This window comes from Trachymyrmex cornetzi, unplaced genomic scaffold (assembly GCF_001594075.2).
Source record: "Trachymyrmex cornetzi isolate Tcor2-1 unplaced genomic scaffold, Tcor1.1 scaffold230, whole genome shotgun sequence".
NCBI classification, from domain to species: domain Eukaryota; kingdom Metazoa; phylum Arthropoda; class Insecta; order Hymenoptera; family Formicidae; genus Trachymyrmex; species Trachymyrmex cornetzi.
In genome coordinates this window covers 1063233-1079507 of record NW_017296957.1, presented here as the reverse complement: position 1 = coordinate 1079507, position 16275 = coordinate 1063233, and the positions used below count along the sequence as shown (strand labels likewise).

Below are 16275 nucleotides of genomic sequence, written 5' to 3'. Positions count from 1 at the left end.
GCCTGCTCCGTTTCCGCTTTCGGAGTAGCATTTACCGGAGTAGATGTCAACAGAAATCAGTATCAAAGATTCTTACATTATTTAATTTTTTTACATTATGTTATTGTATTTCATACTTCGTAATATTATAGGTGTGTTCAGGAATATGCTATTAGCATTATTTGTATCATTTTATCTTTATCATTCATTCATCTTTATCATTCATAAAACAAAAATAAAATGACATATATAGGTAATCTATATATGCCATTAAAGTCTTCTTTACTGGATAAACTATAACATTATAAAATGGGGCAATAAACATTGATTAATAAAAATACATAAAGAAATATTCTAATTTTTTAAAAATAGACTACTTTTTTATAACGAAATAAGATGTAAGAGGAAGAGGCGAAAGACTTCTAATGTATATCAAATAAAGTTTAGTGTAGTCATGTACTTTGATTTATTCTCGATTCACTTTCATCTTGTACAATGTCTTGTTTCCATATGTATTCTTTTATATATTTATTCTTAGGTATGCAAGATTTCTTACATGTGTAAACGGCCAATATTCCCCAATCTAAGCACTTGATAACATCTTTTAAGTCGAGAAAATTTAATAGTTGCGGCATTATCTGCAAATCATATTTTTAATTTAGATAGAAATATGACATTTTGTTAAATAAAAAATTTTATTAATTTTAAATATGCAAAACTTATTTGATTTTATATTATAAAATTTAACATAATACTTTCAAACTTTATTCAGGATTGTGCAGTATATTTCAAAACAAGATTACATGAAGTATTTACGTTTTAAGTTTAATCAGTTCTTATCTAAGATAGCTTGTTTAAATACAATCTTGAGATGTCGTAAACCAACCACAGAGATGTATTAGCATCTTAAGACAGTCTTAAGATAAGAACAGACTATGAATATTGATCAGTTTACATAATTTATATTATATATACATACACACACACATATATATATATATATACAGAGAGAGAGGGAGAGAGAGAGAAATTATATTTTATAATAAACACACAATCTTGACTCCATTTATATATGAATGAACATACTTGAAATTCAAATTGTCTATCGCCATTGCATTCTGGACATTTTGGTACATCCGTTATCTGACCGTGTGATGAAATATATAAAACTTTTCCTCCTCTATCGTATCTGTCAAATAAATATCAATTAGGCTGTGACTATAAATTTAATTTTTTAAAGCGACATACCTCAAAATCTGATCTGGATAATTATCTATTTTTAGACGAAACTCTGCAAATGTTTCATCCTTTTCGTCGTTAGACATTTGTAATAAATCATCGTTAACATCTTCATTCTGAAATATTCCAGCTTTGCCATCCTGTATTATTGAATTATATTTTTCAATTTCCTTTTCTTCGCTGTTGGATTCATTTTGGTCGACATTTTCCATTGCAATGCTGTCGCTTTCCATCACGATTTCATATTCAGGAAACAGAAAACTATTCTCATTTTTTGCTTCAGTACCACATACATCTTTATGTCCATTCTTCCAGTCATATACTTGATGAACACGGGAACAATAATTGACCACTTTACATTTGCCACAGTGATTAGGCGCTAAAATTCCACATATGCGGCATGTTTTTGTCCACTGAGATACGTCTGCAAAGATAACAAATCATAACTTGTATATTTTTATTAAAATCATAGTTTTATTAGTTACTACAGAAAAATAGCTTGTATCATAATACTATACCAATATCCGTTCCCCAGTCCTTCCGTTCCACAGGTGGTTCAGCCGGATAAAAATCGTTTATTCTACTTAGCTGTGATCGGAAGATTTTTAGGTTCCCATTCTGATTTGGCCTACAACAATCTGCGTTCTTGCACACAAAGATATAGACAGTTCTGTGAAATGCATTGGAGTCTTCCTCGTACGGTGCATAGATTTGACAGAGAAACACGCAAGGATCACCACAGTACTCGCATTCCAAGTCGCCTTTGCCGGGAATATTTTTCAGATTGAGCCAGGCCGGCTTACCGCCTGCTTTACTGGGAAAGAATCTGCTCTCGAGTCGCCAGTTCTCGCATTTCTCTACAAATCCCAGATCGACTGCCATACCTACAATCATCAGAAAACAAACGTCACCGAAATTGCACATCAATAAATCACAAAATATGTCGTCGATTCAGAAATAAATAGTGAAAGTGAAGGAGGAAACGAGCACTCACCCGAAACTCCGAAACGTCAAACTGAACCCACGTGGTTGTCCACTGATGAAAGAAACTGATAAGGAACCGAATAAAAGTGCACTCATTTGGCGCTCCATAACAGTTCAGTAAACACTCGCTGTTATGGGTGTATTCTTTTAGATCATCCAATCAGATCTTTAAATCTAGAAGAATTCACCAATAGCAGCGAGCGCTCGCTAAACTGTTGAGTCCACTGAACGCAGCCATGTAATTTATCTACATCTCCTCATTGGCTGCTAATGAAAATTACACTAATTTTTATAGCGCCACTGTTGCGATCTTCGGCACCGCCATCTACCGTGTCTATGCCTTTCAGTACTACGTTGTATATGTTGTATATGTTGATGATATCTGTCACTGCTTTTATAAGGTTAGGAGATTATCTGTCCAACCGCGGAGGTCAACGGAATCCCTGCATTTTTCGAGAGCCGCGGCGAGGATGACGTCCTGTTTCGAGAATATGCAGGTGCCATCCTGCATCTGGTTCGAGGGCGGCGAGAAGAGAAATGCACTTGTTTCGATGCTTGCAGGCACACTGGTAAATCCATGGGTTTCATACCCACGACATTTTTGCCACGATAAACAAACATATATACCTCTCATAAATACATTTACCGATAAACAACGATTTCTAATATGCTCTCTTGCCTTTCTTTGATTCTTTATTGAGTCTCGGAGTATCATATGATATTGTAGATATTAATTTTGTACGAAGGTTGTATGCTTTCAACGATTTGCATTTCTCAATTTTCCTCCTGCAGCTGAAAATCTTACCGAAACGCTGTTTCAGTTTTTCGTAGGATGGTGGTTTATAATAGATGCGCACGCAAAATATCCTGATGAAATGTCAAATGCATACCATGTTTGTGGAGTGTTTGGTACTATATCACTCTTCATGTAAGTAATATTAATATTAGTATTATCAATAGTATATGTAAACTTTGGCCAAAAATAGTAAGTATCTTATTAACTATTATTTAAAGCAGACCTACAGCCAATTTGCACATTTCAATTAATTTTGCCTATCATCCCTACTTCTTTTAGATCATGCACAGAGACATAAAACGCTCGTACTCAGGGATGATATTAGTAACTTATATAGGGCACTATAGGGCTGTAGGACTTTGAAACATATTGCGTCACATTGACTGTTTACAAATTTTTATTATTATTATTATGTTAAAAACTCAAAAGTAACACTTCAAAATAGAACACGTATGTTAATGAAGTTTGTAAACTGAAAAAAAAAAAATCATTTTTAACATAAATTGAATTTCTAACATCATAATAATAATTATAATTACAATAATAAAAATTTATAAATAGTGAATGTGAGGCAATATGTTTCAAAGTCCTAGCCCTATAGTGCTCTGTATGAGTTACAGCTAATATCATCCCTGAGTTCGACCATTTAATGTCTCCGCGCGTAATCTAAATGCTATGAAACAAAAAGAGTGGGGATGACAATAGGTAAAATCGATCAAAATGTGCAACTCGACTACAGGCCTGATTTAAAGTTTTAGCTCAAAAATTAATGTATGACATTTGTAAATTGCCCTTAACAATACAGGTAAAAAAGTTCCAGATAAATGAAAAATATAGGTATCTAATATTTTTGGTCAAGGTATATTGCAATAAAATGTATCAGTAATAGAATTCTTATTGTTATATTGTGTATATACATAATGCTATTGATTTGAAAAATAATTATATATTTTTTTAGGGTCAATTCAGTAACAAATGCACAGATAAGAGGAGAAGCTTACAATGGCGGTTGTTTAGGAGCAAGAGGTGCTCGAAGTTGGCTGTTTATTGGGTTCGTCATGGGATTTGCAGCAGTAATAGCAGCCTGTTGGATCTTGTTTGCCAATTTCGTAGCAACAGGTAGTCGTAACAGTGCAATACATATGTAAATCTATTCTTGTCATTGCATTGGACTGCATTAAAACTTACTTTCACCAAACTTCAAATATATATATTTCATTTTAAATACAATGAGTGTACACTAGTTTGGCTACAAAGAATATATTGCAGAATTTGTTTTTATTTTTTTTCTTTTACTTTATTTGTTATATTTAATATCTTTTTATAGGCGCACCACATCATTGGCCAGGAGTAGGATTGTTCTTGCAGAATATTTTCATTTTCTTGGGCTCGCTCACATATAAATTTGGTCGATCCGAGGATCAATGGGGTTAATAGATGTGCGTATTGTTGATGTAAAATATTTTTATTGCCGCATAGTCAAATCGACACCAAGCAAAGCTCAGCTGAAGAAACTCACAACATCAACATTCGAGCGTGAAATTAAATTCGATTGCAACAATTTACTCTTATTATAAACATTTCTTTATACATGTGAGAATTTTTATTTATATCAGAACCGTGAAAATAGATAGTAATTACAAGTTACAAATATGCATATATATATATATGTAATTTACTGTAAATGTAAGGAAACTAGATTATCGACTTTTGTGTGATAGAATTATATACTATTTACGCTATGCTAATAATTTTAAATCACATCGATAACTTTTCGATCTGTGCATCAGATCCCATATTTATACATCTTTCTCATTGTTTCATTGGTATCTTCTATTTGATACTTTTACAAGAAAGATAATCACAAATGTCTGATATATTGAAGTTAAATAAATGAACTGTGTTCCAAGAAACAATTTTTAAACATTGATTTAGTGAACAAGATTTAACTTCTTCAAAGTAAGTACTTTCCTCCAATATGATTAATTCTTTTTGCTTGATATATGTTTCTTTTTTACAAATTAGTTTGAATACATTTTGAAACCTATTCACACATAAATTTACAGAACCATACAAGAATGCGTGCAAGATGAAATTTTAATTAAACTTTAAATGTCAAGTAATAATTGCAGTATTTTGTTAATATGGATAAACTAATTTTTTATCATTGATGACATGTGAGAAAAGACAGCGAATTCGATCACTTGCATTACACTAAATTAGTGCATATTTAAGATTGTTATACATGAAATTAGCAAAATTAAATGTAAAAGCGTATATAAATATTTTAAACATTTAAATATCCAATAATAATTATTATCACATTTAAATATCCAATAATAATAATAAATATTATCACATTATTTAATAGAATGTTATGAAATATGTAGATATTATTTCATTATCAAAGTTGAGATTATATTATGCCATTGCATTCAGATATATTTATATGAAGTAGTCTTTATATACGATTTGCAGTAATCCAGTACGAGTAACCGAATTCACCATAGATTAGAAATAAAAAAATATAAAGAAAATTTTTAGCTTAGGCAATCCTGCTGCAATTCATGCATATTTAAATTATTCAGCCTTAAGTGAAATAAAATTTAATCAAAATGACACAGAGAATTGATTAATCTATTATTATTATCTCTCTCATTAATAATAAATTAAAAGTCAGTAGTTAGAAATTGACCAATCGTCGATTATTTTTCTTACATTCGATTGTGATTGGTCAATTTCTAGCTTCTGATTTATTACTGGATCGCCTTAAAATTAATCTACGATGCGCTCTCTGCTATCTGTTTCTTTTCTATCACCTGAAATAAAATTTAATGAACTCCGAAAGAGACAAGAAACATAAGATTATCAATAAAACTGTCACAAAGGAAGAAAAAAGCAAGAAACAGAAAGCAAAGAGCACATTGTAAATTAGCCTTTAAAGCCCACATCCTTATTTTTCCTGCTGATGCCCCTGGAAAAATTGGTGTCATCTGCGCGGATTGCGCGATACAATTGGCTCCAATTTGCCAACGCGGACCAACGGCGGAGCGGTGGTTGTGCTGCGTTCGGCCAATCGCGACGTGCCACACCAACACATGGTGCTCGTCGGCACTGAATTCCACGGAGAGTGGTCGCGGCGAGGGTGTCACGCTCGGCTTTTTGTTGATTTAAAAGGGACTGCGATGCGCGAACGTGTGTTCTGAATGGTGTACAGCTGAGAGCCGTTTCCCCTAAGTACGTCGTGTGTCGTCGCAAGACCTGAGCTCAAGGTGAGCGCGCGTTAATCCGCCCGCTTTCCCGATCGACGTGCCTCACGTCGCCGGTATTCATAACCAAGTTTGACAGCTAGACAGAGCATGACAGTACGTAGTTCTCGTGCCTTGATCCGCGTGAGCATGCACGTTAACATTCTTGAGTTATCATATGGATTTCCTTGTCGCGATCTTACTTCACGTCTGTCTCGATTTCCAGATGGGACTCTCACAGAGAGGCATGTCGATGGCTTCACTAGCCCTACTCATAATCGCCACCTTCGTCGGCATCAGCGAAGAACTTGCCGTTATGAGCATCGACCTTGGTAGTGAATGGATGAAGGTCGCTATCGTCTCGGTACGTGACATCTGCTTGTAACCAATCCAACGGACTGGTGGTTTTTGTATTAGAAAGGCTGCATTTAGCAGAGAAAGTAGCTTTGCAACTATCGTACAACTCTTTAATATGACTTGCCCTTAATCTCCCAACTAGGCTGCGTTTGCTTTGCTGCTCATAGTGCTTGCGAGTATCAATTGTTCTTGTTTAATATTTACTAAACAACAAGGATGAAATGATGCTTAAAGTGTTATGAACGCCAAAGCGAACACAGCCAAATGTATATCCCAATTATATCAAAGAATTTTACAACAGTTATAAAGCTTACTTTCTCTACTGGACACAGCCAAAGCTTTATTAATCAAATATAACTATTACATCTTTATATTAAAAAAAATGAGTTTCTTATGAAATACCTTTGATCTGCAGCCTGGCGTTCCTATGGAAATAGCTTTAAACAAGGAGTCAAAGAGGAAAACACCGGTTACGATTGCGTTCAGGGATGGAGAGAGATCGTTCGGCGAGGATGCTCAAGTAATCGGAGTGAGATTTCCTCAGAACACCTTCTTCTACATTCTAGACCTTCTAGGAAAACCTATAGACAATCCGCTAGTACAACTCTACCGAGAAAGATTTCCTTACTACGACATCATTGCCGATGACGAAAGGAAAACTGTAATATTTAGATTAAATGAAAACACGACGTTCACTCCGGAAGAACTACTCGCACAGATATTGCACAAAGGCAAAGAGATCGCAGAAGCTTCCGCCCATCAGAAGATCAACGAAGCTGTTATTACCGTGCCGGGATTCTTCAATCAGGCTGAAAGGAAGGCACTGATTCAAGCGGCGGAACTTGCCGGTTTGAAAGTGTTACAGCTCATAAACGATTACATGGCGGTAGCTTTAAATTATGGCGTATTCGGTAGAACTGAAATAAACGATTCTGCTCATTACATTATGTTTTATGACATGGGAGCTAGCAGCACTACTGCGACGGTCGTTAGTTACCAAAACGTAAAAACGAAAGAGAGGGGTTTTCTCGAGACCAATCCTCATGTTACTGTATTGGGTGTGGGATACGATCGCACGCTTGGGGGATTGGAAATGCAAATCAGATTGCAGCATTATTTAGCACAAGAGTTTGACGCTCTTAAAAAGACGCCGAACTCTGTGTTCAAGAGCCCGAGAGCAATGGCGAAGCTCTTTAAGGAAGCTGGACGCGTCAAAACTGTACTTAGTGCCAACGCAGACCACTTTGCCCAGATAGAAAGTTTAATAGATGATATTGACTTCAAGTTGCAAGTCTCGAGAGAGAAGCTGGAAGAGATATGCGCCGATTTATTTGAACGTGTAGCAAATCCTGTGAAGGTTGCATTGGAAACTTCAGGTGACTATCTTTTGAAAGAACACTATCATGTTTCTTGCAAATATGTACTTAAACACTAAATGTATTTACGTGAAATTATTTTAGGTTTGACAATGGATATCATATCGCATGTTGTATTGGTGGGGGCAGGTACTCGCATGCCAAAGGTACAAGAGACATTGTCCCAATATGTAAACACAGAATTATCAAAAAATGTAAATACGGATGAAGCAGCTGCTTTAGGAGCTGCGTATAAAGCAGCTGATCTTAGTCAGGGTTTCAAGGTCAAGAAGTTTGTCACGAAAGATGCTTTGTTGTTTCCTATTCAAATCACATTTGATAGAACTGTTGATAATAAAGTTAGACAGGTAAAAGATTATTATATGATATTTAACTTTTTTTTATATATATTTTAATCCTTGTATATATGTATATTTTTTCTTTTTAAAATTTATTTTTGTATAGGTGAAGAAGACGTTATTTGGCAGAATGAATCCTTTTCCACAAAAAAAGATTATTACATTTAATAAACACACGAATAATTTCGATTTTCATGTAAATTATGCTGAGTTAGATTATTTGCCTGCTAGTGAGGTAATGTAAGTATCTATAGCTATTATTTATTTGTAATACTAGGAACGAATTAACACAGAAAATAAATTAATGTTATTTTAAATATTAAAATGTTCATACTTCTAAAACTATAGAGATTGAATTTTTTACAGTTCTATTGGTGATTTACATTTATCTACTATATCGCTGAGTGGGGTAGCCGAAGCTTTAGAAAAGCATGCCAACGAAGGCGCCGAGAGTAAAGGAATCAAAGTGCACTTTAATATAGATGATAGCGGCGTATTGAATTTATTGACTGTAGAATTAGTTTCCGAAAAATCGAGTACTGTTGATGAAGAAGAGGGTACTTTCTCAATACTTGGCTCAACTATTAGTAAATTCTTTGCAGGTTTGTGCCGAAGGCAATGCAAAAAATGATACATTTGTTTTTGTTGCATGTTGCGAATCACAATTTTGATGATATTTGCACTATACTAGTTCTTCTTTATATTCTGTTGATATATATTGAAGAACTGTTTTATTTCTCAAGGAAAGACTTGTGTTATTTTTATAACTTTATAAAAATTAAAAAGTTATTTCATGTTACGTTTTGAAATCATTTTTTGCAAGCATTTTTATATCAAGGAATAAGTAGATGCTTTTAAAAAAAAATAGATAGTATTATCACTGAGTAGGGTTTAGATTTTGTTGCCGTTAACAATTAAACTTTTGTAGCAATACAAACTCTAAAAATTTATACATTAATAGAATAATTTATGTTAATAGAATGATTCCTGTTGTATTAACGGTAATATTTTGTATTCATGGAATATTCGCATCAATTATTTCGTTATATAAGGTGAAATTTTGAAGACAAATTAATTGCGCTTAAGTTTGCGCAATTAGTTGTCAACGACATAAAACTCTAGGCCCTGACTATAAATTATGCAAGTATAGAGAGAAACACATTAAATGAAATGAAATCTTAATCTTTCAGGTTCTTCTTTAGAAAAAGAAACGGTGGAAAAGACAGAGGAACCGCCAAAGGAGGATGTAAAACCAGTGCATGAAGAGCCAGAATTTGCGGAATCGACAAAAGAGACAGACGAGAAGGAGAAAAAGAAAAGCGAGACAAAAGTGAACGAAGAGAAGACTGCAAATAAAACCGAGAAGGTGGACAAAGAAAAGAAGGCTACGATTGTTCAAATTAAAGAACCTATCAGTTCGAAAGAAGTCAAATTAGGATCACAAATTTTGTCCGGTGAAAAACTCACAGAAACTCGAGACAAGTGAGCATAAATATTATATATTTATTTGCAATGTGAAGTAATTAAGAAATTATTTCCATCTTTAATATTCTGCTAATTTAAATTTGTTAAATAAAACTGTTACTGTAACTTTAATTTTTTATTGCCACTATCTCTTTTCTTTTAACAAGAAAATATAATCTGCATAATTATGATACATATAATTTCTACTATTTTACTAACATTTTATTTTTTTCTTTTAGGATACATCATTTGGACGTGCACGATTCGGAGAAAGCGCGTCGTGAGACTGCGTTGAACAATCTCGAGTCATATGTAATTGACGCGCAGCAGAAGTTCGATTCCAAGGAATTTTCGGACGCGGCTACTGATAAGGAAATCGAGGAGATTCGAAAAGCGTGCGCCGAGATCTCCGAGTGGTTATACGAGGACGGATTCACCGCGACCGCGGAAGTGTACGAAGAGAAGTTGATGGAACTCCAAAAGTTAACCAACGACGTTTACGAAAGGGTCTCCGAGTACCGAGATCGGCCGGAGGTCTTAAACGGAATGGTTTCGCTACTCAAAGGCAGTAGATTGTTCCTAGAGAATATGCGCAATTTGAGTCTAACGAGTGAAATCATTACGTCTGTTGAAATCGAGACGTTAGAAAAAGCAATTAATGAGACACAGGTAATGATTTATTTTTAATATCTAAAGCGATTTTTTAAATTGAAACATGCTATTATTGTAAGTTTATAATATTAGTGTGATAAAAAAAATGATATTTTAGGATTATTATGATATGATTTCAAAATATTTCGTGGATGCGCCGCTAAATATACCAGTAAAATACAAGATCCGCCAAATCGTGAATAAAATGGATCTACTCGATAGAGAAATTAAATACCTTCTAAACAAGGTAAAGATTTGGAAACCAAAACAAGAAACTACGGCAAATCAAACAACAGATAGTAAGGCCGAGCGCACAATAGAAGAAAATAAAGAATCTACAACCGATTCTGATACTAAAAATGACAAATCTGCGGAAAAACAACCGTCCGACAATGTGGAAGAGCAGCAACAAGAACCAACATCAGAAACAACAGATACCACACAGGATCCGTTACAGCTACCAGAAAGTGAGAAACCATTAACTAAAGAGGAAGTTCAGAAAGAAACACATCATGAACTATAAGAAATAATTTATTTAAAAGTGTGATTCTCTGTTGTTGATCGACGATACTCGTCGATTTAGGCAATTTTTCTGTAGATTATTTTCGTCAGGTGCATTTAAGATCGAAGCGGGAATTCTCTTATGCGTTGCCAATGTATAAGTTATTATTCTGCGAATGTGAATATAAGCTGTTCCATTTAATTCATAATATGTATCTATTTATACAAGGATATGGTTTTCACCGTTCATTCATTATATTAGTTTTGCAAAATTGTCGATCTTATCAAAGATAATTGTGTTACACAAGTGCCAAGCGATAGCAGCTCGTGACAATTTATTTGTTTGATACGCGGACACGCATAAAACTGGCCAGTGTGAGATTTATCTTGAATTTTTACAGTATAAATTTGTGACTTTACATGTAAAATGCTTCTGCTGCAAGCATATGTTTTAATTAGTATACTATCATGTGAAGTTGCAGTATAAAGCATACTATTGCTTGTAAAAACACGAATGATGAGAACGTGCATAAAATAATTTTCGTTCATAAAACAATTCTTGCATATCTTTCAGAAAAAACGGATCTTTTTTCTTTCGGGGAATGTAGTTACGAATCTTACATTCTCACAAATGTACATGTATATCAGTAGTTTTCAAATGAATTTGTCACATTTCCTATATATAATGCATTGATTTGTATCATCTTTTTTATAAACGAAGATTCACATAAGTCTATTTTTTTCATTATTTACGATATCATATTAAACAGGTATGACGTTTCTAATAATTTCTTAAAAAAGTGAGATAGAATGTATAGAATATTGATTATTTTGTAAATGAATATAACGATTTACACGATGTAAGATAGATAAAAAATAACCTGTTCCTTGAAAATTATATAAGATAAAATTGTTTCTTTGGCTACACAATTTAAATGAATTCTTTGAAAATCACATATTCTATTGCCAAATTAAAGGGCGTTAAAATTAAAGAAATTGTCATTCCAATTTATAATTGTAAATTTAAATATTATTCGTATTTATTAATTTGAACTAATAAAAAATATATAAAAGAGAGAAAGGAGAGGAAAGATATTGGAATAAAGAGACAAACTGTATTGTGTGTGTCATTATTATTTTTGTTATAAGTATTTATGACAAAATTATTAAAAAATTTAATTTCCCGCGGATAAAAAAATTAAATATTGCAATCACAGATCTTTATATTTTCTTCCAGTCTTCTTATTCTTAATCGGTTGAAATTTCTATAAATTTAATTTCTGCCTAATTTTGCTTTATCAGCCGACTTTTACTAGTGAGGTTATGTACACAGTATCGTCTGCCTTTTTCACTCGCGCTCTTCGAATTTCTCTTTCTAAACATTAAAAATCAAAACGTGCTTTTATTTACGTTAATGTGAGAAATATGTGAGTGAAGACTTTAAAGGAAAAATTAAGAATAGAAAAGTTGCCAGAAATTGTCGGTCTTAATAAATTAAAAAAACAAAAACGTGGTTAGACTGTACATTAAGGAATGTTGATGGTAGGTTTATATTGGACTCACACTATAAACCTCTAATTATAAATCTCTATAAAAATATTTCTTTTTACATTACATTTGAAAATTTGAATTATTTCTATTAAAATATAGTTAATATTCTTTCGTTTTTATACGAGTTATATTATTTTTGTCCCTTGAAATTAATATCTTTTAATTAATATAAATCAAATAGCATCAGTGATTGTGTTACAGATTTTAGTATCAGCTCCAGAGAATTAATTATATTGTTAAAGTATGACAATGCGTCAAATTTTCACAAAATTATGGAAAAATATTAGTCCTGTAATGGTAAGAATACATTTCATGCGATATTTTAATTTCTATTTTTAATTACATTAAAAGAAACTCATAATTTATTTGCAGTATACATCAGGTATGTTATTTGCACATTATACCTCATTCGACAAGCCTAGTGAAAATGAGAAGTTGAAGCTGGACCCTCCAGACATAAAAAAGCTAACCCATGAGTATATGATAAAACAATCTGCATTGGATGCTGCTAATAGTGCAACCCAGGCATTAACTGTCACGTATATGGCTATAATAGATCTGAGCGTCGCATACAGGTAAAAAAATAATATACATCTAGAGGAAAATAAGATATCTCTGTGATAATGTTTATCATGATAATTTTGTAGAATATTGTTGAACGAACTCATTTCTCTTCTCGAAGAAACTATAATACACAACGTAAATGATGCACACTGGGATCTGATTGTGGAAGTACGAAATGAAATGCAAGACAAGAAAGAAAAGATTACGGTAATAAAGAACTGTTTGAGAAACTACAATTCTTGCTTGATGTAAAATGTTATATATTAAATATCACAGTCCAAGTAAAGCCAAAAAATTCTCTTATACAAGAAAATATAAAAATTCTTTTATACAAGAAAATATAAATAACATTGCATTATAGACACACAATTTTGTACCATACAAATTTTTTAAAATTATACAAGTTAAAATGTAATTTCTTTTTTAATTAGCGCTTGGTTACCTATATGGATTATGTGCATAAAATGGCAGTAGCTAGCGCAGAATTAAGTTATATGTGTGAGATGGATAGTTTGACCAGTACACTTCAACAGAGGATAGAAGATGCGTTAAGTAAGGTAAAAGCGGAAACTTACAACAATACAGAGTTGGAACGAACATACTGGCGTATACAGGAACAGTGCATCAAAGGTAGTAAAGAGGATATAGAGAAACAATAAATTTTTTAGGAAAGAGTTCAACATTCTCTCTCAAAATACGTTTTATTTGTTTCTTAAAAAAATTAAAAATAATTGTGTATCTATATTAATAAACAATTTTCCTCACATTTGCTAATGTTTTGTACATCGTTAATATCAATGTTATTTAATTATTTTCTTTTTTTCTTACTTTTCATTAAATATATACTAATCTATTGTATTAAAGTTGTATGAGATATTAAAGATTATTTTATTCTTAAATATTTCTCTTATGATCTAGAATTCATAACATTTTTATTATAAAAATATAATTCGAATAAAGCATGCCTCACTAATCTCTTTAATTTTGTCATGTATTCAAGAATTGTATGACTTTTTCATTACATTTATAATATTTTCAAATTTGCTTTAATAAAATCAATAAGATGTAATAAATAGGTTCAATATAAGTGGTAGATATATAAACATGTCATTACTAGCAAAATTTATACCTCTCGTTTTTCGCAAACCTATATGTATCATAAAAATCAAGTTTTTGAAATCTCAAGACATATATACATATGCAAATAACTCACATAATTCAACACACAGCACACACGTTAATATAATAAATAAACATAGGAAGAGAATATTTACAGACTTGCAAGAGCAGCGCTGCTTCAAACATCTAAATGAATCGAGACAATATGTCGACCGGGCACCATCACCAAGCCTAAGACTCTCGCTTCCGTGTGCTCCGTAGATAAATATTCGGTACACGAGCCCAAAATAACATTGGCATCACGATCTGTACATAAGAACGCTCCCCTCAACACTCTTCCATCGGTCATTTCGATACGTAGATGTCGATTTAGCCAGCTCCTTAACTTCTGCTTGGCTGATGACTCCTCAGAGATGATTGCCTGCTAGAATCATAAAGTAGAGCGTTAAGAATATAACAAATACTTCTAGGACAATTTTGTTCTTTAGAAACTTTAACTCTTTATGTAATTATGCTTGTAAGATTACTTGACAAGTTTTATGCAGAATACTTGTATTTAAAAAAGGTACATGCATTTATACAAGTATAATCTGTTTTAAGTACAGTCTTAAGATGTCACAAGTTAATCATATATAGAGCTATATTAGCATATTAAAACTTATATTACTTTAAGATGACATTAAAATAAAAACCAACTATAAATACTAACATATGACATATTTGGTTTATCACATTATAAGTTACATTATTAGTATTTTCCAATAAGAGATCCAATATAACATAATGTAACATGGTGATTATTTAATCTCTGTTTAACATTGGCAAATAATCAGGATGGAATAATTCACTGTGTAATATCGTTATCAGTTTCTCTTACAAGAAATCATCCTATGTATGAAAACTCATTTCATTAGAATCCTGTCATATAATTAGTGCAAAGTCCTTCAAATTATTGTCATTAAAATAAACTTAGTATTCATTCTTTTTTATGAGTTATGTTATTTTGGTTCTTTGAAATTAATTAACATACTTTTAATCAAATGGCTAATGGTTTCACAGATACAGTATTAGTAATTATAATGTTACAGATCTGACAGATTTGTCAGCTCCGGAGAATTAAATGACAGAAGGTGAAGAGAATAATAAATGATATATCAATTGAATCAGGTTTCAGTTTGTGGAACATAACCTATGCGCACAATAAAAATTGATAAAAATCCGAAGTAATTCTCATGAGAAAGACATCATACGGTTTTTTGCAAAGTAATAGGAGTACTGTAAAAAGTCGGAAAGATGAGTAAAGGGAGAAAAGCCATCGCTTATTATAAAATTACCTCTTCATTCCCGTGAATATGTTCGTTGTTCACAACATTGCTCAAATTATGCACTGTCTCCTTCATACTCGCACTCATTGCACTCTCGTTATTTATTCTCATTCACGAATAACAGGATGAATTTCAGATGAACTATCGTACCGCTTCTTCTTCTTATTAATTTAATTGGCCCAGGCCCTCGACAACGAGGTGAACATGGCCATGCTTACTAATCACAGTTAAAGCCGGAATCGCTTTTCAAAAAATTAATGAAATGATGCAATACCCGAAGCAGGGCAGACGAGCGTCCGTCCTACTCGAGCAAGCAAACGAGACTCTACTATCGTACCGCACTCCGCACTTTAATACCGTGATTTGTGACTAGCTCACGACTAAGTACGGAGTACGGTTCAAATTTGTTTTTGATCTCTTTACTGAGATCATGGTGAAAGACAGGTGAGACAACTTGAGGAACGCGCAGTAGGACCAAAATTACGGCAATAATTAGGGTGTCATTAGGGCGAGTCCTCATGGAGAAGGAAAAGATGGAATAGAACAGTGTAAACGAGAAAGAAACATTCTTAGGCCAATTAAAATTAAAGAAGAAGGAAAGAAAACACAGTAGCATAAAAAGGCATCTTATTTGGCAATCCAATGTGATTGTTTCTTATTTTTTAATTTAATTTAACACATTCGATTGCTACTTGAGGTGATCCCGATTGATCACGGCTCGATTGGACACCACCAATCACAGCGACCGGTGCTTAGGAGCTTTGTAGTCTCAAGCGCTGTGAG

General features: G+C 32.9%; 5 protein-coding genes across 12 annotated transcripts; 3 read left to right on the top strand and 2 right to left on the bottom strand.

Moving 5' to 3' along the window:
• Positions 1 to 396: 396 nt before the first annotated feature.
• Positions 397 to 2361, bottom strand: Zfrp8 (Zinc finger protein RP-8). 2 transcript variants are annotated; one of them, XM_018507201.1, is made up of 5 exons: positions 2213 to 2361; positions 1737 to 2102; positions 1228 to 1642; positions 1066 to 1168; positions 397 to 617 (listed from the first exon to the last, which is right to left on the bottom strand). In XM_018507201.1, exons 2-5 carry the CDS (start codon positions 2098 to 2100, stop codon positions 432 to 434), a joined length of 1068 nt encoding a protein of 355 aa, XP_018362703.1. In that variant the 5' UTR covers positions 2101 to 2102; positions 2213 to 2361; the 3' UTR covers positions 397 to 431. The 2 variants fall into 2 exon arrangements, with proteins under 2 accessions (XP_018362703.1, XP_018362702.1); XM_018507200.1 differs by having other exon boundaries at positions 1737 to 2361.
• A 184-nt stretch (positions 2362 to 2545) lies between these two features.
• LOC108760923 (transmembrane protein 50A) lies at positions 2546 to 4649 on the top strand. Of its 2 annotated transcripts, none has more exons than XM_018507211.1 (4): positions 2546 to 2771; positions 3024 to 3130; positions 3957 to 4117; positions 4326 to 4649. In XM_018507211.1, the coding sequence occupies exons 1-4, from the start codon at positions 2673 to 2675 to the stop codon at positions 4430 to 4432; spliced, it is 474 nt and encodes a 157-aa protein (XP_018362713.1). In that variant the 5' UTR covers positions 2546 to 2672; the 3' UTR covers positions 4433 to 4649. The 2 variants fall into 2 exon arrangements, with proteins under 2 accessions (XP_018362713.1, XP_018362712.1); XM_018507210.1 differs by having other exon boundaries at positions 3957 to 4120.
• Positions 4650 to 5768: 1119 nt separating this feature from the next.
• Grp170 (hypoxia up-regulated Grp170 co-chaperone protein) lies at positions 5769 to 11646 on the top strand. 3 transcript variants are annotated; one of them, XM_018507248.1, is made up of 9 exons: positions 5769 to 6270; positions 6473 to 6610; positions 7019 to 7979; positions 8064 to 8326; positions 8424 to 8557; positions 8684 to 8919; positions 9508 to 9799; positions 10021 to 10450; positions 10551 to 11646. In XM_018507248.1, the coding sequence occupies exons 2-9, from the start codon at positions 6473 to 6475 to the stop codon at positions 10953 to 10955; spliced, it is 2859 nt and encodes a 952-aa protein (XP_018362750.1). In that variant the 5' UTR covers positions 5769 to 6270; the 3' UTR covers positions 10956 to 11646. The 3 variants fall into 3 exon arrangements, with proteins under 3 accessions (XP_018362750.1, XP_018362751.1, XP_018362749.1); XM_018507249.1 differs by having other exon boundaries at positions 5769 to 6363; positions 8684 to 8874; XM_018507247.1 differs by having other exon boundaries at positions 5769 to 6363.
• Positions 6642 to 15920, bottom strand: Sbat (LSMD1 domain-containing protein Sbat). 3 transcript variants are annotated; one of them, XM_018507256.1, is made up of 3 exons: positions 15502 to 15920; positions 14327 to 14591; positions 6642 to 6698 (listed from the first exon to the last, which is right to left on the bottom strand). In XM_018507256.1, the coding sequence occupies exons 1-2, from the start codon at positions 15601 to 15603 to the stop codon at positions 14346 to 14348; spliced, it is 348 nt and encodes a 115-aa protein (XP_018362758.1). In that variant the 5' UTR covers positions 15604 to 15920; the 3' UTR covers positions 6642 to 6698; positions 14327 to 14345. The 3 variants fall into 3 exon arrangements, with proteins under 3 accessions (XP_018362758.1, XP_018362756.1, XP_018362757.1); XM_018507254.1 differs by lacking the exon at positions 6642 to 6698 and adding an exon at positions 12122 to 12308 and having other exon boundaries at positions 14323 to 14591; XM_018507255.1 differs by lacking the exon at positions 6642 to 6698 and adding an exon at positions 12122 to 12308.
• LOC108760945 (uncharacterized) lies at positions 12728 to 13803 on the top strand. 2 transcript variants are annotated; one of them, XM_018507251.1, is made up of 4 exons: positions 12728 to 12781; positions 12857 to 13059; positions 13132 to 13255; positions 13480 to 13803. In XM_018507251.1, the coding sequence occupies exons 1-4, from the start codon at positions 12728 to 12730 to the stop codon at positions 13705 to 13707; spliced, it is 609 nt and encodes a 202-aa protein (XP_018362753.1). In that variant the 3' UTR covers positions 13708 to 13803. The 2 variants fall into 2 exon arrangements, with proteins under 2 accessions (XP_018362753.1, XP_018362755.1); XM_018507253.1 differs by having other exon boundaries at positions 12757 to 12781; positions 12867 to 13059.
• Positions 15921 to 16275: the final 355 nt, after the last annotated feature.

Coding starts and splice junctions, on each gene's coding strand:
- LOC108760945 (XM_018507251.1), top strand. CDS start 12,728: ATGACAATGCGTCAAATTTTCACAAAATTATGGAAAAATATTAGTCCT. Junction 13,060..13,131: donor GATCTGAGCGTCGCATACAG/GTAAAAAAATAA, acceptor ATAATTTTGTAG/AATATTGTTGAACGAACTCA. Junction 13,256..13,479: donor ACAAGAAAGAAAAGATTACG/GTAATAAAGAAC, acceptor TTTTTTAATTAG/CGCTTGGTTACCTATATGGA.
- Grp170 (XM_018507247.1), top strand. Junction 6,611..7,018: donor TGAAGGTCGCTATCGTCTCG/GTACGTGACATC, acceptor TTTGATCTGCAG/CCTGGCGTTCCTATGGAAAT. Junction 8,327..8,423: donor TTGATAATAAAGTTAGACAG/GTAAAAGATTAT, acceptor ATTTTTGTATAG/GTGAAGAAGACGTTATTTGG.
- Sbat (XM_018507256.1), bottom strand. CDS start 15,603: ATGAGAATAAATAACGAGAGTGCAATGAGTGCGAGTATGAAGGAGACA. Junction 14,592..15,501: donor ATATTCACGGGAATGAAGAG/GTAATTTTATAA, acceptor TTATGATTCTAG/CAGGCAATCATCTCTGAGGA.
- LOC108760923 (XM_018507210.1), top strand. CDS start 2,673: ATGACGTCCTGTTTCGAGAATATGCAGGTGCCATCCTGCATCTGGTTC. Junction 2,772..3,023: donor CGATGCTTGCAGGCACACTG/GTAAATCCATGG, acceptor ACGCTGTTTCAG/TTTTTCGTAGGATGGTGGTT. Junction 3,131..3,956: donor GGTACTATATCACTCTTCAT/GTAAGTAATATT, acceptor ATATTTTTTTAG/GGTCAATTCAGTAACAAATG.
- Zfrp8 (XM_018507200.1), bottom strand. CDS start 2,142: ATGTGCAATTTCGGTGACGTTTGTTTTCTGATGATTGTAGGTATGGCA. Junction 1,169..1,227: donor TATCCAGATCAGATTTTGAG/GTATGTCGCTTT, acceptor TTTATTTGACAG/ATACGATAGAGGAGGAAAAG. Junction 618..1,065: donor ATAGACAATTTGAATTTCAA/GTATGTTCATTC, acceptor TATGATTTGCAG/ATAATGCCGCAACTATTAAA.